Raw genomic sequence first — 21,030 nt, forward strand, 5'->3', positions numbered from 1 at the left:
TGTAACCACTGGTGCCTTTTGGTAGCCTAACAAGAATTTTTTTCTTTAATCTGTCACTCATCTGTATTCATAAACAGACCTACAGTATCGTACAGGCTGTTTGTATAGGCCTGGTGGACGTGTGCTCCAAGAAACATCTGCTATGAAGTCATCCATGGCAGAGACAGCTTAGTGGGATCTTGTGCAAGAGGACTCTCTGTATTGCTCTCTCTACGTCTAACATACACAAACACACATACACCAAAATACACACGCACACACACACACACACACACACACACACACACACACACACACACACACACACACACACACACACACACACACTCTCACAGAGCTATCAAGTAGTTCCGTTTACTCAATCACTCAGTGCACCATAATAAATGCATGATATAAATTGGAGGTTATTAGCCTTCTGCTCTGTCCTCATATTTTACAATAATGTGCAGAAGCAACTTTCCCAGCTGGCTTTCTTTCCCTTTTCGCTCTGTGCCAGCTTATACAAACTGTCATTCTGATCGCCTCCACCGCTACAGTATGTGCCTCTCTTTCATTTCCATCCTGCAGCACTCTCTTTTCTCGCCCTTTTTACCTCCTCCTCATTCTTTGATCTGTCCTGTGAGACAGTGAGAAATAAATCAGTGCTGTTAATTATTCCTATAACTTCTTTTATTCTCAGCGCAGAAAGGCATGGATGAGGAGCAATTTAGATGTCAGCTACATTTTCAATTTTAAATATGAGAAATTTAAAAAACAATTCAACGAAATTACATATAGTAAAATAAATCCAACATGAGTGGCATTAGTTGTCTACACATCCATTGCAGTAGTTTCACATTGTTTAAGCTGTCATTCCTTTACTTCGTTCACAGATAAACGGCAAAGGTTCAATTTTTCCTTCTCAGCCTCCTCAGCTCTCCTACTCCTACATTCAGACATCTGCCCACAACATGGAGAAGCTCTTAAATTCATTTCACTTTGTTTTGCTGTTTGGGGTTTTGCAATGCCTTTAATCAACTTGGAGAGTACATTTTAAATTGACTACGTTACAGGACAGGCCCTTCTTTTCGACCCGTCTGTTTTTCTTAGCTGTGCTGCTTTCTGTTTTCTCTGTCCTGCTTAACCTCTCAACTCGCCCACACCAACATTTTTCACTTGAATCTCTTTGCTGTCCTGTGCCAGTTGAAGGTAAAAGACCATTCATTCCTTTACTTGGAAAAAAATAAATGACCTTTACAGCCCCCTTCTCTCTATTCTATCTTATGACCCCAGTTTGAAGCTGCCAGTGCACATAAACTAACCTCTGAGAAGAAAAAAGATAATTTTGAGAAACATAAACTGCCTCAAGCATGGAGCACAACTATTGTTTGGTGAGGTCAGCAAACTACCCATGAACTCGCCGCAGTGCCATATCTGTTTCAGAGGTGCACAGCGACACCGTTGGTGGGAAAACGGGGGCGTATTGAAGAAGTTTGTGGTTGCTGTCTTACACAAAACAGATGAGGCCAGGGGTAAGTTGCTATTCTGGGAGAATGTAGGTAAGCCACAGCTCATTGGCAAACCCGGAAGAATGAGAATATGGGTTTGCTGTAATTTTTGTGTAGACTCTTTCCCCTTAATACAAATGTACAAATCCACACAGATATTAAGAGGTGTATGTGTGTGTTTAGGTGTGTGAGTGTATTTTCTGTATAATCAGTTTTTTATGGCACATAACAAGCTCTTACTGTTTCTCCAGGAGGGCCACGTGGCCCATCCTTGCCCGTATTCCCAGGGGGGCCTCGTGGACCGGGAGGACCTGGGGGACCGGGAGGACCAGCAGGTCCAGCCTGGCCCTGGTCACCCTGATAAAAACAGACAAACAAACAAATTGCAGCAAATATTTCAAATGTATTTCTTTAACATGGATCATCACTTGACCACTTGGACTCAAACAAGCAACCCAACACTGGCGTATTACTTTTTAAACTGACACGAACAAACAGTTGCTTATTAAGACATGCTACAGATACGGAGCAGCATTTGCATTTATTCATATTCATTTCCATCAAAGTGTAATATTCAGTCTCCTTTGAGCTGTTTTTGGTCTGGGAAATTTGTGCTCTTTAGCTGCTACAGTAAATACTCCACCACCTTTTTGTCTGCAATTTTATCCTGGTCAGTTAATTTACAGTAGGGTTTCACAGGATTTTCTGTAAAAACACCTCGACTACTGCAGCAAAAAATATGTTATAAGAGTGGGGAGAGTGAACCCCAAAACAATAAATATTGTGGGCTGGAAAACCAAAAATGAGCTGAAAGATGCTAGAAAGCTCCACAGAACTGAAGGGAATCATAGAGACTTGCGTAGTTCACTGGGCTTCTTCACATGTGCATAGTTATATTTTCTTACATTTACAAAGAAATATTAAAAAACTTTAAATGTCTTAACTACAGCAGACAGAATGACCCTGTAGACTATTTTGCACATTCCAAAATCTTTTTTTTACAGATTTCTTCATTTACATGACACTCCTTAGCTTAATTTATGACTAGTCCCTGCTCATATTATAGACTCATAAGTGATAACACATGGATACTAACTGGGAGAGTTAACAGCAGCTATCCTCAACCAGTGGATAGCTGCCACATACTGTAACTCAGCCTTGCTGACAAATGCACTCTCACAAAAAAAAAATTGTTGAATGATGAGTTTCTTTTCTCCTCATGCCTCATAAAACAACAACTGAACTGTCACCTCATATTACAAGACCTTTCATCACTGAATTTACATCTAATTGGGGACATGTCTCCTTCTGAAGACTACCACTCTCATGTTTATGCCAAACAGAAACCATTAACAGCCTAAGGGTCTTCCTTACCACTGACAGCGTTTTCTCTACTGTCACATGGCGAAAACTTCCTTTGCACCCTCTCATCTCTACAGACTTGTGGTACATTATGGTTTGCTTTGTTGCGGCAAGCAACTTGGTTCCGCAAATCCTTTCATAAAAAAACCTGAAACCTAATTTCTTAGCGCTGATAATTATTACATTTCTATTCATTTTTGCTTTGAACTTAACTGTCATTACGAAAGGTCATCTATTTCTTTTAATAAGAAGCACAATTTTCCAGTCTTTCTGCAAAGCGTGCAGTTCAACTTTCAAGATGTTTTCCTATTTTTTGGTTGCTATAGAATTTTTATACAAACATTTTTACATGATCAGTCATGTTAAGTGAATAAGCCATCACACACAGTTATAAGAACATGTTCAAACATAAAATCAAACAAGAGAAAGGTGAAAATGTGATATAGAAAGGAAATACATGGTTGATCAGAACACGAGCAAGAAAAAGTTAGATTGAAGTGTTAAAAGTGCACACATGCCTTAGTTGTTGTCTACCTTCAGAAAGCGTCTCTGAAAGCTGCTGGACTGCTCTCCAGACAGAAAGCCATGGTCATATCGAGGAAAGACCATCTGAGATGCCAGAGGAAGAGCAAGGACAGAAGTATAAAGACAGGGTAGAGAGAAATAGCACAAAGAAAAGAGAGGTAAAAACATGGAGTAGGTTGTAATGAGAGAGAAAGGATAAAGAGACATTCCAGAAGAGCAGAAACAGCTTCTGCAGGAAAAAAACAGATGGGATGAGAGTTTAGCTGCCTCTGAAGCTGTAAGCCAAAAAAGAAAGCTTAAGAGAAGTGCTTTGCTACTCTTTCTGCAAAGATAGAGACAAATAAGCAGCCTGACAGACGGCGATAGCTGCTGAAACTAATGAACGGTTCACTGGACGGGACAAACCTTGACGGTGAGAATCTGATTACTGAGCAGACCTGAATATGTGCTGTAATTAGGAGGACCCTGAAGATAGTGACAAAAAGAAAAATCAGCACCTTAGCATACCAATACAATTAAAAAGAATATTTATTGTACAAATTCTGCATAAATAAAACCTCATCATCTGCAAACAGTGAGTTGTATATTTTATATAACCTAAAGAGTGAGGCTTGTCATCTTTGCACCTTAAATAATACATCTTGTCTCTTATTCAAACATCCATTGAATTGTGTGTGTGTGTGTGTTTCATTTAACGTCTTCCCATCCTTTCCTTTTGCAGCCAAACCAAATAGAGTTGGCTTGGCTTTTCCAGCCAACAGACAGTAACTGTATTGATTGTCTATCAAGCTGAAAGGAGCAGAAATTGACTGCTGCCAAAGAGCCCCGAGCAGTGTGCTGCTTCCCTGGTTGAGTTCCCTCCAAAAACACATGGAAGGGAGGTAAGAATGGAGACATAGGATGAGGAGAAGATTTAAGACAGGGGGAGTATTGGACAGCCCAACAGACAGCAGGGAGAAAAAGAAGGGGAGATGCTAGCCTCCTCATGAGGTTTCTGTTAACAGGCTGCGGTGAGTGCTGGATGGCTGAGGTTTTCCTAACTCTGCAGACCCCTCCTCCTCCTTTCTTTGCTTATACACTCTTCTTTCCCCTCTGTCACATTCACTCATTTACACAGCTTCCACCAAGGAGACCACATACACACATATATATTCTTTAAAGATCTAATAAGAGAATAGGCTGTTTCACACTGGGCTTCCCCTTTATCTTGTTGTAGTCAGACCGTAGGCTGATAGAACAACAAACAGCCATTCAAACTCAACATCCTGTCTAAATATAGTATTTTTGTAGCTGCTCCAGGGGATGTAGACCAAGGCTTTGGCTGGGGATGACACTCCCTATTGCTTGTCTTTCCAAACAGAAGATAAACCTAAACATGCAGTAACAATCTCCTCTGTATAGATTTAACAGCACAGTTATTTCTATTAATAAAATCTGCTTTAGAGAAACATGCAGCACTACAATTGACCTTTGGTCACATATCTTTGCTGCTTCCATAACATCTAACTGTGTTTCAATATCGCTATTTTCCTGTGTTTGTAATTTTCTTGGGATCAGATTCAGCCTGACAAAGGCAGTGAAAATGATGGATTGACAGGAAGTTACAGGTTGACAGAGATTCATGGCCATTTCCTGTTTTTAGGTGTATTATCTTCTTGTAGAGTTCAGAGGTGAAACAGAGTGCATGTTTAAATCAGAGCAAGCTAATGACTGAGCTTATATACTGGCATGGATCCTCCAACTTTCCACTGCACCAACTTTTATCTCTTCAACCTCAGTAGATCTGTAAAGCTTTTATTCATAGCTACTAAAAAACACATTTCAAATATTCAGAGACCAATGGGTTTTCAGTTGCTAACCTATCTAGCCATATCTATGAAAATATAACCTAGAGCCAAACCTTATTCACAACTACAGTAGTTTTAGGAGCTACAGGGTTTGTTTTGAACTAAGCTTGTGTCTCTAAGCAATACTTTGAGGTTTTGGGGCTACAGACTTATCCAAGGATATCAAAGCTCCAGAAGCCTCATCCAAGTGCAATATTTACCACTTGGAAGAACTATGTAATGTAGAATGCCAAAAAGATTTAATTCTTGCACAAACTACTTCAAAATCTGAAAGGATAGACAGGGAAAGCAAATAGCTTATGCCTTAATAGAAATCAGGAATTCATGTAAGGTCTCTGAAATGCATAATAAATATTGTTCCACTGGGTAGCACTGTCAAATTTACACTCCATTTGTTCTCAGCAATAAAACAATAGCCTCTCAGTTTCATTCCAATAGCCATACATGCCAATATTGTAAGGCGCCAGCTCAGACAATTTATGAGCACACATATATTTCTTATTCTTATTATTATTCAAAATCTTGTCATTTGTTAGGTAAAAGAATGTTATTCATAATAAAGACCAGCAGCAAATGACAACAAAAGGGGCTTGAGTTAAGTTTATGGTTTTTATGTCTCTTATGTTTCAGTGTTAATTAGTGTTGGTGAAGATATTTCACAAGATATTTGACTTTCAAAAACAGTGATTCTCAGACAAATTATGTTTTGTTGGGACATACTGATTTATTTATAGGTCTGCTTGCTGTGGGACTTACTGTATTTACTTCAACATGTGTGTTTCATGGAGGGATGCAACAATTATTATCTTTATAAAAAGATCAGAATCTTGCTGATTCGTGGTTTAATTTATAATTGGTAATTTAATTCTAAATTAAAATGTACATCATACAATTAACTAATAAATAGTGAAATCTTAGATTGTTGAATTACTTATTGTTTAATTGATCACTTCACTTCTACTTCAATGTTTCTACAATCTTTGGGGAAGACACAGAAACCATGAAAATAACTGGCGGTTTAGGTCTTTGGGTTTATATTGCAAACTGCATAGATCACCTCAGTAGTTCATCCACTTCACCTGATAAATATTTTTTATACACAATACAACTACAAAAACCTCTAGGATTCATGGGGTACACAACTCCAGAAGAATCCAAGCTGTTCACCATAAGGACAGGAGGTTCTTTTCAAACCACAGCAAATGAAGTGGGAGATAATTACATAGATCTTATGGTGGGTGGATTGATATCACATGAAAAGACAACACTGACAACATGGACCAGATGGACCAGATGCAGAATGAGGTTAGCCAGTAATGCTAAAAAAGCCATAGTTTGGTAGAGACAAGATGGCAGATTTGGAGCACTGCCTCAACCATTGGGTTTTGATGGTGAGTTTTAAGTATTTCCATCGGTCTATAATATCATCATTTCACATCTTTGGCTTTGGAGATGCGGGTAACTTAAACCTCATCATAGGACTTGGACTATGTTGTTGGTACAGTTGCTGGGGAAGCCATACAGGGTAAACACACTTTTCTTTTGAATTAAAATACTTGCCTCAAGTGTTAAAGGTTATATGCACAGACAAAAACTTATATCAGAGTTGGTGTCCCTCCATGTCCAGGCTGTTCCTCCATAGTGATGACAACGAAAAAAAGAGTATTCTGATATTTTGTTATGGGTTCTTTTTTCTGTCTGGTCTGGCTCTACCTAACTAAATGAAAAAGTTTGTTAACTTTTGTTTCCGTCAATATAAAATGTAAAGGAAAACTGCCAAGGTAAGGTAAAGTACAAAATTCATGCACAACTTTAATTTTCACACTTTAATTTCAAAAAAGTTTTGTTAAAATTATTGAATGAAAAAAATGGGTCACTTAATTTTAAAGTAAAAAAGAGCTTGAAAAAGTAAAACAAAAGAAGCATTATAAATATTCCAAGATCATTTTAAATGGAGACTAAAGCTATTAAAGTCAGCTGTAGTGAACAAAATCGCTTAAAAAAAGATCAATTTAACCTTGTCAGGCAAATAAAAAGAAAAAAAGGAACCATCATGACTTACCCTTGGCCCAATGTCACCTTGGTCACCCTGCACGAAAAACAGGAAAATAACAAATGTCAGTAGTTATTTGGACTGTATATGCACATGAGACCAGTCATGCATAAAAATACTGCTACTGCTACTGTAGAGCAGCAGTGAAAGACAGACCTAAAAATGAATATTGTGTTTAAAAGGGAAACGACCCAAAGGTCATCTGTTCCTGAACAGACTCAGGAAGTCGACATTTTTTTCATATGCCACAAGTGGAATCGTCTGATGCGGACATATAAGTAAAAGTGAGATCACACGTGTTGGATATTGTTGCTTCTCTGATGAGATTTGGAGTTCATGCTCTCATGAACTAGCATAATTACATAAAGGGAGCCAATTTTTCAAATCGCAGTATCATCAATCATTCTCAGACTGAATTCTGCGTTCACAGATCCTGTTTAGTGAAGTTGCATTGTTGTCATTATGCTTATCTAAACTTTTTATGTTTGAGTGCAAAAATGTACACACATACTCTGCCAGCTTTTGCAGCTCTTACGGTCACTACCATCTTGTGCTGTGCTGAGGTTCAGGGAGTGGGAAACATCTGGCTAACATCGGGCCACGCCAAAGGCCTGTAAACCTGTTTAGTGCCTTGACGTGAGAATGTGTGAAGACATATGAGCTCCCTTATAACTACATGTAATCTATAGCTTGTTTGATCCAGTGAAAACGTGAATGTGGCAGGGTGATGGAGAGAACACCTGTAAGACAGTGTGTGTGTGCTTGCATTTGTCGCTCTGAAGCTGCCTATCTGCAAATGAATGAGAGAAATTCATCGACACCACTGACACATCTAAAAGGGCTTCTGAAATCCATATTTAGGCATACCTTTTCTCCCTTGAGTCCAGCTGGCCCCTGGAGAAAGGAGGAGATAATCAGAGACAGTTGGTCAAGAGAAATCACTTATTATCTGAGCAACATACATCACAGCACAATACATCTTCCACTGGCCTCAGGCGGAGAGCATTCAATTAAACAGTCAAGGCAAGGCAGCACTAAATGCAGTTGTTCCATCTGTTCAATCACAGGTCACTTTGGTCTGAACACTTTTCAAAATAGGAACACCCTATGTCATGAACTTGCTGGGGGAATTCCTTTAAAGAGTTTTCTTTGAAAAACAAAAGAGATAATGCTGAAAGGCAAAATTGTTTCTTTGTCTCTAAACTCGTCTTTCTTTCAGAGTGAAACCTCTAAGATGCTTGAAAGGTGGAATGCTATAAACACTAACTAAAATCATGGGGTCTCAAAACAAGCCTGTGTGCTCACATACTGTACTGTATGGGAGACTACCACAGTCAAGGTTGTTGTTTAGACAGTCTGACATTGTTTTATGAACACCAGACTCACAGATGAGCTAACCCCCGCCAGTTTGGCTGTGCTGTGTCCTCATCCGTCTCAAGCTGTCCACTGCCGACAAGTGGCACAAGCCAAATGTGGGGGCACCACAAACCACGGACTGACAACTGGCCCTCTGTGACTATGACAGAGAGGCAGGGAGAGAGAACAAGATGGAAACCTACCAACAACCATGTCTGGTCCCAGCCACAGACTCTCTAAACGTGACAGCAGTGGGCATACTTCACCTCCTACAGCGCAGTCATTCTTTATTTTAAACTTCTTTGTGTCTCTATTTTCAAAACCATTGCAATTCATCTAATGTACTGTATTTCACACTTGTTCCCTCTTCCTGTTTTTATTCAGTTCCCCTGTCTCTGAGACTTTCATGCTTTCTGCCTTGAAGTCTCCCTCTCTAATTCATTCCCCCTTTTCTCACATCTTTGCTGTCTGGTTTCATCTGGACTGAATGTATTCAGGACTGTGATGCTGTAAGGGTAAATAGTGGAGAGGATAAGCTGTTTGTTAATGTGACAGGCCACATGATGACAGGCAACAGCTTATGTTCTGCACTGTTTTATGCTTCAGTTCAGGGAGAACAGTGATAGAGGAGGGCGAATGTTTACAACTTAAGTAGGTGGGCTATTATCAAAGCTGATTTTCTGATAGTTTGCTTTAAATCTACACTCAGCACATGTTATGATGCCAATTATTATTCCAAGACACATAAGTGTAACCTTTTTAACTTCAAATGGAGATCCCAAAGTTTCCAAAATATATTAAACATGTCAGACTGGAACATTTCTAGTTGATGGTTCAGTGCTGGTACTTAATCCTGTCATATATGTCAGTTTAATCTGGAATAAACAGTTTTTTCCTACTTTAAAGGGAAAATTAAAGGAAAGCTGCAGTATAGTTGGCAAATACTACATACTTAAATGTTCTATAGAACTTTACACCATTTTGTAACAGCATTATGAAAGACGAAAATAAACAATAAGTCTATTCATGGCCCATTCATTCATTCAAGGGATTTAGTTTTCTACCCTGCACATCAAAGTTTCATTACTGACCCTGAAAAGGGCAGTTTAATAAAAATAAAAAAAAATCATGGTAAGCAAATTCCATCCACTGACGATGTGTCTGAAAGCTCTCATGTCTTTGTCAATATTTTTGTGTATGGGTCGCTTTTGTTTTTCCTTCGGTTCATAAACCTTAGTAAACACACAATTTTGTGCTTATCTTACTAACTTTCTCTTTAGCTGTTACTTCAAGCTTGTTATATTCCTCTATGCTCATGTCTATTGATATCATCCATCAACAAATCAGTTATTTTTTTACTACTTCTAACCTTTATTCTGCTGTTATAATCCCTTACCACAGCCTTTGAGTTTGTGCTTTAGGCGACTTTGGTCACAGGGTGTGTGTCACACCTGCTATGGTTTTACTGCAGACTTTTAGTGATGGGAAGTTTCCAGTTTAAAGGAAAAACCCAGCTTGAGATCTCCTTTAGCAGGAAACAACAGTTTACTGGTGTTTGAAGAAGAGCTATTCAAACAGCTCTCATTATGCTGGGACGGGTTTACGTTCCAGCAGTTGATTAGTGTCGTCAGGCAAAGCAGGCGGAGTGAGGAGGTGAAGAAGCAGGCAGAGGATGCTATAATGACTTTTTAAAGAGCCTCTGTTGAAAGTTATAAACTCACTGGTGTGTAACCCATTTGCTCTGCTTCGCCTGTTTCCACGCTGCATCTGGGTGTGTCTGGGATTGTGGTTTGGCTTCAGGACAAACTTAACGGATGGGACTCAGAGGTGAAGGGGATTCTAGCACTTGTTACGGTTGAGCCCAAAAGCGACTCGCCAAGTAAAAGAAGAAACAAGCTGGAGCATGGGATTCTTATGCACTTGCCTAGTTCCCTTAGGAACAGTAAAAATGATTGATGAAGTATAACAAAATACACCAGTCTTAGAGGCTTAATACCCACCTGGATGCCAACTTAGATGATATATGTTATTAGAAAGCTAAAATAAGACAACAGATGTGTTAAGACATACCTGGCTTCCTTTGGGACCTGGAAAACCCTAGTAGATGAAAACAGAAATATCAAATTAACACCAAATCAGCATGTTAAAGCATGTTTTTCAAATCTGATTGTAAGTCTACTCACTGGTTTGCCATCTAAGCCAAGCGGACCCTTGTGGCAGATAAAAAGAAATGATAAAACAGAAATGTGCAATTAGACTCCAAGTCGACACAGAACTATAAATAAATACACATAACACAGCATAAATAAATTGTTTGCCATTATGGAAAATTAAATCATTAACCTCCTTGCCAAGAGATAAATGAACAGATTGATATCACGGTCAATCCCAAAATTTAGTGGATCTTAATCAGACTGTTTATTAATCTGTGACTGGAAAGAAATATTCTTGCACATAACACCTAATAAAACTAAAATTTGTCATTTTAACACTTAAGTTTTTGTACAGGGTAAATAGGCAAGATATCATATGTCAATCGCTAAACTTTGGAGGTGTTAGTCACATTTTGTCAGCTACACTTGTGTGGGGTTATCACAAAGCACATAAATAAGGAATATTTAAGAACTCTTAAAACCTCGCTACAAAAAAAAGTCTCTTTTTCTTGAAAAATCACCACCTCTTTGAGAGACCTAATTGACAGATAAAAAAACTAAAAATAAAATAGAATGTTGCACATTAAATTTCTATGTTGCTACAGAACAGGTTTTAGAGTGTTCTAAAATGAAGCTTCAGCATCGGTTTCATCCACTGATATACTCTTTAGGAAACACTGTTGAAACCACTCTATCATTGAGAGGATTTTACTACCTTCAAAACAGAAAAAGTATTTTTTGATGATTGATGACACCCATGTGGTAAAATGTACACCAGAACCTCTTCGTTGCTTGAACAAGTTTGTTTTTACGCCTCTGAACAAAGAAAATGACAAACTGTCTGATCTTTAGACAGAACCAAGCTAAGTGTTTATTTTCCGTTTCCAGTCTAGCTAAGCTAACACATTCCTGGCTCTAGTTTCAAAATTAGTATACAGCAATGAGAGTGGTATCAATCTTCTCAAATAATTCTCAACAAGAAAACAAATAAATGTACAGCATCTCTACAGACTATTACTTCAACATTATAAGCGTATTGCAAATTAAGAATGTGACAAAGACACCATGATTTGGATTAAATAATACCCCTTAAAAAAATCATAAAGCGACTTTTAGATATCAATTTTTAATAATGTCTGAGTCTTGTCTCTGCATCTATGAGGAAAAAAATGTAAATCACCATAGGAAAAACAGTTCAGTTAATTTGGAAAGACATGTATCAAGCGATGAGTGTTAAAAGCTTTCTTATAAACAACAGAGGAGAAACTGCTGTCATTTTTGGAAAGTGTTAAAAGAAGAAGGTTTTTCTATGTATATCCTGCCCTACTTAAATGTGCATTTGTGAGTTTATGTGCATGTGTATGACTTGGATATTACGAGGTTTCTATGAGGCTGTGGTTCGAAATTATTCAGAAACTGGTGTCCAACATGAAAGACTGGCTTGATCCAGCTGTGTTAATCTGCTACACACTCTCTCTACATTGTGTTTCTGAGGGGATAAGATAATCCAGACAGATTAACGTCCCTATCTAACCTTACATAAGTGCTGAAACAGCAGCTGAAATTCTCCTCTTTGTTTACCTCAATATAAACAGCCTAGCAGTCATTGAACCTACTCTGCAGAGCAACTCTCAGTTCAAAGACACATGCCTTTAGATCCCTACTAAACATAAAGAGTTGGCTCAAATTTTCCAAAAACACTGTATATAGTAAAGGCTAACGTTGACTTCCTCCTTAACAACCACACTTGATTTTAAGCTAACAATTTTTACAGGGTTCCTTGAGTTGTTGGTTGCTCAATCCTTCACAGTCCTGTTGGCTCTGCATACTGGAAACCATCATTAACAGTCATCATCTCTGGCCTTGGATGGCGTGCATAATTATGGCTTTTCTCTCCATGTCCCTGCTTTACCAGCCCCCTGGGTACCCTCTGGCCTGAGTCTCTGTATTGAAAACCTACCCGAGTGTCATTGCTGTTTGCTTCGATGTACGGACAGTCAGCACATGAGGATAAAGCAAAGTAGAGAAAAGGAATGGAGGTGTGATGGGTAAATGGTAAATGGTAAATGGTCTGCACTTATATAGCGCTTTTCTACCAATTAGCACTCAAAGCGCTTTACACTGCTTCTTATTTACCCATTCACACTCACAATCACACACACATTCATACACCGATGGGGGAGCTGCTATGCAGCTGGCCAACACTCACCGGGAGCAACTAAGTTGGGGTTCAGTGTCTTGCTCAAGGACCCTTCGACATGTGACCAGAGGAGCCGGGGATTGAACCAACAACTGTGAAATTGGTGGACAACCGCTCTACCTTCCTGCGCCACAGTCGCAGTGGAGCTACTCTAGTTAACAGACTGGGGCAGTTATAAATTCTGACAAAATGGCCAGTCTGCATGTTTATATAAAAAAAGGAGGGAAATCTGTAAGGCTCCTGAAGCCTCCTTATGAAATCAGAGACTCAGGTGGAACAAATAACTGAGACATATTGGATGGCAGCATTTTACCATGACTGTCTAAAGTTGAGAAGAGTTTGAAAAGTATGACTTCAATGTTTTGTAATTATTTCACTGGATGCTAGATATAGTAATAGACAGCTAACAGTTTCATCACTCTTTTAAATGTAGCATGCTCGGTTTATCATGACATCCATGCCAATGTGAGCATTTAAATGAGCCTACAAATGTCACAGTGAGTTTTCCCAGCTATACATGACTCTGTCTTTAGGCCTATGCTTGAGTATGATGTACTGTAGGCCTGTGTGCGAGCACAGTTTTTGCATCTGGGAGCATTTATCAGGACCTGGCTCCTTCAAGACTCGTCAGGATGAGTAGATGAGGTGTATATGGTGAGGTCACGAGCTGCTGTGGAGAATGAACTGGAGCAAAAAAAGATTTATGGCCACTAACAAGCCACACAGTGACCTGTGAACTGCGGGCAATATTGCATGCATGTGTCTCTTCCTTTAGGTTTGTTTCTAAATGTTTTGTATCTGTCTGTGAGAGCGGATTTATAATATAATATATAGCAACTGACATTATAGTAGACCATCACTGTATTAGTATGACTTAAAAGACCTTATTTAGGTACTGGGTTCCAAAATTGAATAAAATAGGACCAGGCTGGAGAAAGAAATGAGTAAACAATACAACAGACCAAGAAGATCTTATATGGCTAATAATGACATGCTTTAAAATACACTTCTTTAAATCTAAATCAGCAAGACAAGTCGAAGTAAACTTTTAATGGAAGCAAAGGGCAAAATGACCCAGTAACATTTATATAAATCACAACATATGAAACACAGGAGCCAGGAGAACTGAATTGTATTTTGTGTGGCCCATAATAAACGTTGGTAGCTGCAGTGTTACACTGTAAAATACATAGACTCAAGCCTGCTATAAAAGACAGATTCCCAAAGTGGGAAAAAGAGTTGGAATTCAAATGAAGAAAATAAAAAACTCTAAGTCACAGCTAAAATCTCAATACCACAAATGGACCCAGTCACACAATAAAAGGAAGGAAGGAAAACTGAAGAGAAAAATGTGAGATTAATGTTAAGAAAAACTGAGAAAATAGGCTGAGATTACCACCAAAACCTCATGTGAACATGGGGGGAAATAAAATAACGCCAACTTATGTGTGTGTGGTGTATTTCCTCAGCATTAAAAAACAAAAGGTTACAACTCAGCATTTCCACCCATTTGATGGCTCTTAAACACATTTCTGGAAAATAATTTGGCCTGCAGGAAACCAATACTCTCTGTCTGTGCTTGTGTATGTGCATGCTTATACACACATATGTGTCTTAATCCCACTGAAAACAGGGGTCTGTACTGTCCTCCCCATGGTGCAGACTGGTAATTATCCAGTAGGCTGTAATTGTGTAATTGAGGATGCAACATGAAAAGTAGGTGTCTGCACATCAGAGCAAACGTCTCAGCTAGAAACACACACGGGAATGTGTCACACACTTTTAGCCCAATGAGCATAAATATGTGATTCCAAAATAACAAAGATGGAGCGAGTAGGAGAACCCTTTCCTCTCTCTTGCTTCTGCTGTCCTTCCTACTCCTGCACCTTTTGATTTCTTTTCTTTTCCTCTCTTGCAGGAAACCCTTCTTTGCACACCTTTTAGTTTCATCCTCCGCTGATTTTTACGTTGCCACAGGGAGAAACTTCACTCCACGTCATAATACTGTACATGAGCATAATTTGTGATACATGACATTTGCTGCTTTGGAGAAAAATAGCAGCTGCATCCAGATCCAAGGAGAACAATAAAGCATACCAGAGTGCTGTGTGTTTGAGAGAACAAATTACTGACATGCTGTTCGGTGACTGTCTGGATTTAATCTGAATTCACCAGCCAGGAAGGTTGAACAATGAAGGCCTTGGCCTGTTTCTGGTGAGTGAGGTACGCTGTCTGTCACAGACTGGCACTCTCATGTAAACATGGTGGTGGCTCGGCATGCTTGGTGACTGTGCAAAAGAATTACAAGCGATTTCTGTGAGTGGGTATTTGTTTACCCCTGTGCACTGTTCTGTCGTTCTGTCTGATTTTGATTGTTTGACAACGGGAAGTCTCTTTTCTGAAACTCAAACCGCTTGTCCGTGATTTATGAGAGGAAGAAGTGACGGGGTTGCACAAGGAGAGAAAACATGCATCAACATGCACAAACACACAAAAACTTATCACAGTGTTATGGTTGAGATACACACAAACCACATGTCATTAACACTGTTTACCATATCACTGATGCTTCAGTGAAAGTGGACTGCTGCATGTATTAGTCTGGTGAACTTTAGCCTGATGTCTGCATGACATGTGTGTACCAGCTGAACTCGTGCACACTTACACATTGGTGTCCATGCACACAGTGTTTGGAACAATTGTTATTTGGTCATACTGCTGAATGATTCGTTAATGTGTACAGAAGAAGACTTCTGCTTTTTGAGAGTTTAAGGATTAAATTTTATGTAAGTCAGAGAGACATAATGAGGGTGAGAGAGGTCAGGGGAAAAAAGCTGGAGAGCTGAAGAGAAATCTTGTGGTTTGAAAAACAAAAAAAAACAAATCCTGCTGGCACAACCTTCTGGCACAGTTTTAGAATCATAGTGCTTTCTGGAAAGAGACTCTCCCTACGAGCCATCCATGTAAAAGAAGCTATTAGAGTGAAAACACATCACACACTCTTACAAACCCACACACGCGCGCGCGGACCTCTGACTACTTCCACAGCTCTGGCCTTTGTTACAGTACTGTACATAAACTATGGTTGGCTGGAAGGAGTTCACACACATGTGCGTATATGGACATAAATACACAAACACCGCTACTCAACAAGAAGAATGGACCTTTTAAAATGTCCATGTTTGACAGCTGATCATCTCTGATGTAGCTAAACGAAATTATGTACTGTCTAAGTTAATTGCCAACAAGATTAATCTAGCGTTGTGTTTACTGTAACTTCATACATGCAGCTTCCCAAGTCATAATACAAGCAAATATGCAACATAACAGTAAGCTGCCTCTTACACTTTCATCTATGTAAGCATAGAGTTATAATGATTATTTCATTATGCTAACCAGACTGGTGAAGATTATCCAGATTATGTAGCGTTAAAGATGTATACTGCATCATTTGATTAAGCAGATGTTTAAAAATTAAATCCAACAGTACGGTGTTAGAAACCTCTGGAACTTGTAGTGGATACAGTGACAAAGATGAATAGAGTCACAGGCAAACAAACACAAATGTACACACTCTTCTCTGTGCGCGCTGTCCACCTGCGTGCAATTAGCAGCAGGCATTTCCCGTCAGGATGGCTGTGCAGTGCCAGGCAGACTGAGAATGTGACTGGGAGAGAACCTCAAAGGAAACAAACTTCCCAAAATTCCCAGTGAGAGAACAAACACGACGATGCAATTGACAAGACGCTTTGGAACACAACACAGGGCGACTACTGCAGGTCATCATGAAGACCGGACGGCCAGGGTCATACAATAGTGGGAAAGAACTTCTCGCCGAGCATGTAACACACTCTCAGACAGATCCCGCACACACTAATGCTCCGTGTAAACTGTGCCACTCTGCAGACGTCCATTTATGATGAATACACCCCGAAGCCAAGAATGATGAGGTTGTATCTGTACTAAATGATGAGAATTTAATGAAGACTAAACCACAAATCAGCAACAGAGGAATGAGCTAGTATAACTCTAGCTGTTGTGGAAAAAAAGGACTAAATGGCCATTAGAGGCCGCTATGTCTCTTAATAACACAAAAAACTGGCCCTCAGATGCTGAAGATCTGCAATCTGCTTTGCATTCAGTAGTTATGGATGCACACAGTTATATTATTCAAACATTATTAAACCCTATTTAGGGTTTAAGGGCCTAATCTGAAGGAATATTACACATTTGTTGGTTTAAACACTTGTGGTTTATGTTTACTGACGATAAGAGTGCGCCTGCATACTTATGGCTCTTGTTGTATTTTTATAAGTGCACTAAATATGTTTAATTTCACTTTTGTCTGCCTTGAGTCACCAAGGTATAATGTTTTAACCTGCTTATTTTAAGTGAAAAAAAAACATTCATCTCATTTTACTACTCTGAGCAGTCTGCTTGTGTTTAACAAACTTTTTGTATTTGACTCACTTCTCAGTCATGGGGCAGGATATATCACAGATGTGTTGAAGGCAAGGAAACAGCGACAATAAGAGCATAAAGGTTATATCTTCAAGTAATACAAAACAGAACAACAAATCCCTAAAAAAGCTGTGGGATAAGTTAAAAGATATATCCAGTAAAAACCAAGTACATGAAGGAAGAGTAAAGCAGTGACTTGTTGCATTAAAGAGTGACAGGATAAATAACAAATCAAATTTACCGGGTATCCATCCCGTCCAGCTTTGCCCTGTTGAGGTTAGAGATTAAAGCATGAAGCCTTGAGACAGGTTAGAACAGAAACCAACTGCTACATATGGAAATGTGACTTTGAACATAAACTAAACTTTGTTCTGTTTGGAGATGTGTATCTGATCTGGTTTAATTTCAAAGTAAAACATACATATCTACCTTGTTTTCAAAGCAGCCTGCACAAAATATTTGAAAACAAAGTGCCAATAAGATTGTTTTTGTGTTATTACAGTAGTCGACAAACTTGACTAAAACAAAGTGTCGACAGACTGTTTCTTTGTGGAGGAGCAGGTGATTCTGCATTACCCCACTTTAGCATCAACTTTATGGGCAGTGGACAGGACTTCGGGTGTGTTCAGGAAAAAGAAATTATGCATCGTTTCATGGATACTTAAAGTAAATCAGTTGCACAGACACACAGTAATAAAACTTTAAACCATGGATTTTTAAATGTGAGGTGAACATCCTGTTCAGACTATCTCTGCATGTCTAATCTGAGCCAAATGTGATCAAAAATTTAAACAGAAAATTTTTAAATAATGTCAGAAATAATGATTCCCAAGCAGATTATAACATTTTAATTTAAATTAAATTCTGAAAAAACATCGATGCAAATCAAAAAACACATCCATGTGTAAGTGTGTTTTTGCATGCCAGCAGGAGTTACGGACCGACAGAGAAGAATAACTCAATGCGGATCATTCATTGCTCTTTAAGCATCTACATAAAACACACAAACACACACACACACACGGACCACCTAGGGAAGGGTAGGTGTGGTTGTATTTGTGTGTGTGTGTGGGTGTGTTTGCGCATTTTACTGCTGAGTGAGAAAAGATTATTTTTGGCTTAAATAGTAGTTTGTTGAGAAATGTACAGTGCACTGTGAAGGATGGCTTTGTACGCATGTTTAATGTGAAAGTAAAGGGCTGTAATAGTTTTTGACCAATAGCTAAGTAGTTGATTATGATACTACCTGGATGACTCGAAAATGGTACTTACAGGAGGTCCTGCAACAGAAAAGGAGAAATCAGACATTAGAAAATAAATTCTATACATCTCCACTGACACATGGAGCACAGCATGTATGAGTTATGGAAAGCTCTGGTTTGTACAGCAATCAATTCTTAACAACAGTGGTGCGCAACCAAAAAACTGCACATGCGATGTGGTTTGTTAGATGATGACTGTAATTAACCACTTAAATATGTTACAGAAAAAGCTCATTAGAGCCACTGCCAATGGATTATGTGGTGAACCCGTTATGATAAACAGACTTCTGGATAATGGGTTATGTTTTGCATTAGGATATGAAGTCATGTCAAGCCTTTGTTTTCTAAGTAGATATGGGTTTATTAAATGGAGGACAAAAAGAGAGTGAAAAGGTCAGGGTGTGCTGGGAGACTCTGCGTCCTTTATATAAAAACCTATAACAAAAGATATCTGAAATTTCTCTGAGGCAGTCTTTCAGATCTGATTGAGAAACTCTGATGCTGAGTCTTAGCAGCAAGAAATACATTATGCTTTTCATACTTTTCATAACTGAAAACAACAGCAGTGATCAAAGGAGTCCTCTGGTTCTCGCTGGCGTTGGTTTTAATGGAATATTCTTATGAAAAACATTCTCTTAAATGCAAGGCCATGGACACTAATAAACCAACCAAACACTATACAGTGGGTCTATAATTTTGCCATTAAGAGGTTTTCTATTAGGTTGGTTTGAATTTATCTTTTCTAAAATTTAAACAAACTTGACATTTAATTGTGTGATTGTTAACACAATTACAATCTATGGCACAATTTGGAGCTATGCCACCACTGCAGTTCTTGCACATTACAGCTCATCAACCCTCAGTGCAACACAAAACATCTACATAAAGTCAAGATTGAAAACAGAGTGCCTCTGGGGGAAAGTGGGATAATTGTGGTGTTTTGTTACTATTTAAACACACACAAAGTTGGAGTAACGTGACCAGAATCTACATGAGCATTGAAGTTTGCTGTTTAATTCCAAGACGGGGGGGGGACAAGACAAATGGAAACAAAAATGAAAATGTTGAGCTGGTTGGACCTGGAAGGTGTGAGGGAAAAGGAGAGCGAGGTGTTGGGATTCATGAAGCATAAAGACCAAGTCAATCAAGTTCAGCTGTGTCTAGACGCTGTAACAAGGGCCTCCTGGGCCAGACAGTTAGGTAAACAAATACAACTTGTTAAAGCTGTGTAGTAGGATCTGCTTTAACCATTGGACTTGAGACAGGTGTGTGTACAAATTAATGAGGAAAAAAACAGGCACTGAATAAGGGAGGAGCATAGAAGTAAACAGAAGTCCAAAGAGAAAAACAAACACAGAAAAAAAGTGAAAGTTGCGGCAGCAGACGAAGCGACGGCGATAGCTGATTTTAAGCAGCTTAACTACTTTGTCTGCCCACTTTCCTGTTATTCAGGTTTGTGTTTCTGTTTCTCTTCTCCGCTCTCATTTGTTTTTCTGGAGAAGGGGGAAAACCTCTTGCGGTCTTGTAAAAAGTTGTCCCAGAGTCATCGACTACAAGATGGCGCAACAGAATGTACAAGCCACCTACCCCCACACTATAAACCAGGCTGTTATATAAGGGTGCAAAACTAAACAAGAAGACAGAGAACCTAAACAGAGCCACATCGGCCTTTTGATACATACCATCCTACAACAAACAGTGGCCAACCAATGAGCTCACAGTTTCGGCTCAAACCTAAACAGCGAGTTTTCACGTAATAATAATTATCCCACAGCAAAAACTTAAACTTGTCCTGATGATCGGCCGGTGGAAGTGTATGAGGCATTTCTAGTAATGTGTGTTGTTTAAGAGTTCACGAGAAAACAAGGACATTTACAGAAAAAGTCTTGTGGCTTTTTATGTTTTTCTTATTGTCTAGAAATGCCATTAACAAAGCTGCCATCAGAACTATACACTCACAAATCTACAGCTGAAAATATTCCCCAACAAATACGGTTTTATTTCTCTGTGGTAGAAAAAAGGCACTTCGGTGCTACATTGTGCAAAACTTTAGACTTGCATCAACCCAAATTCTTCAAACAACAAAAAAAAAATATTTAGTTTCATAGCTTCAAAGATACTGTAATGATGTGAAAGAATAAGGAAGCTTTAGAAGATCTGTTGTGCTAAGTAATAGATTAACCTTGGTGATTTATGTCTAAGTCAACATTTTCACATAACCGGATCTCATCTACTAAATCGCCACAAGAGTGAATCACAACCAGACTGGACGTTTTCCATCTGACACATATCCTGCAGGTTTTGATAAAATCATCTGAAACTGT

General features: G+C 38.9%; 1 protein-coding gene across 1 annotated transcript in view; it reads right to left on the bottom strand.

Moving 5' to 3' along the window:
• LOC137133764 (collagen alpha-1(XXIII) chain-like) overlaps positions 1-21,030 on the bottom strand; it is a 105,322-nt gene that overhangs the window by 10,550 nt on the left and 73,742 nt on the right. Inside the window, exons 4-11 of the mRNA XM_067517667.1 lie at positions 18,717-18,724; positions 17,686-17,712; positions 10,814-10,840; positions 10,701-10,727; positions 8,142-8,168; positions 7,284-7,310; positions 3,384-3,458; positions 1,728-1,844 (exon numbers count right to left, since the gene is read on the bottom strand). Of these exons, the coding sequence (XP_067373768.1) occupies positions 1,728-1,844; positions 3,384-3,458; positions 7,284-7,310; positions 8,142-8,168; positions 10,701-10,727; positions 10,814-10,840; positions 17,686-17,712; positions 18,717-18,724 (335 nt within the window). The remainder of the gene's footprint in view (positions 1-1,727; positions 1,845-3,383; positions 3,459-7,283; positions 7,311-8,141; positions 8,169-10,700; positions 10,728-10,813; positions 10,841-17,685; positions 17,713-18,716; positions 18,725-21,030) is intronic.

This window comes from Channa argus, chromosome 10, assembly GCF_033026475.1.
Source record: "Channa argus isolate prfri chromosome 10, Channa argus male v1.0, whole genome shotgun sequence".
Lineage (NCBI taxonomy): Eukaryota > Metazoa > Chordata > Actinopteri > Anabantiformes > Channidae > Channa > Channa argus.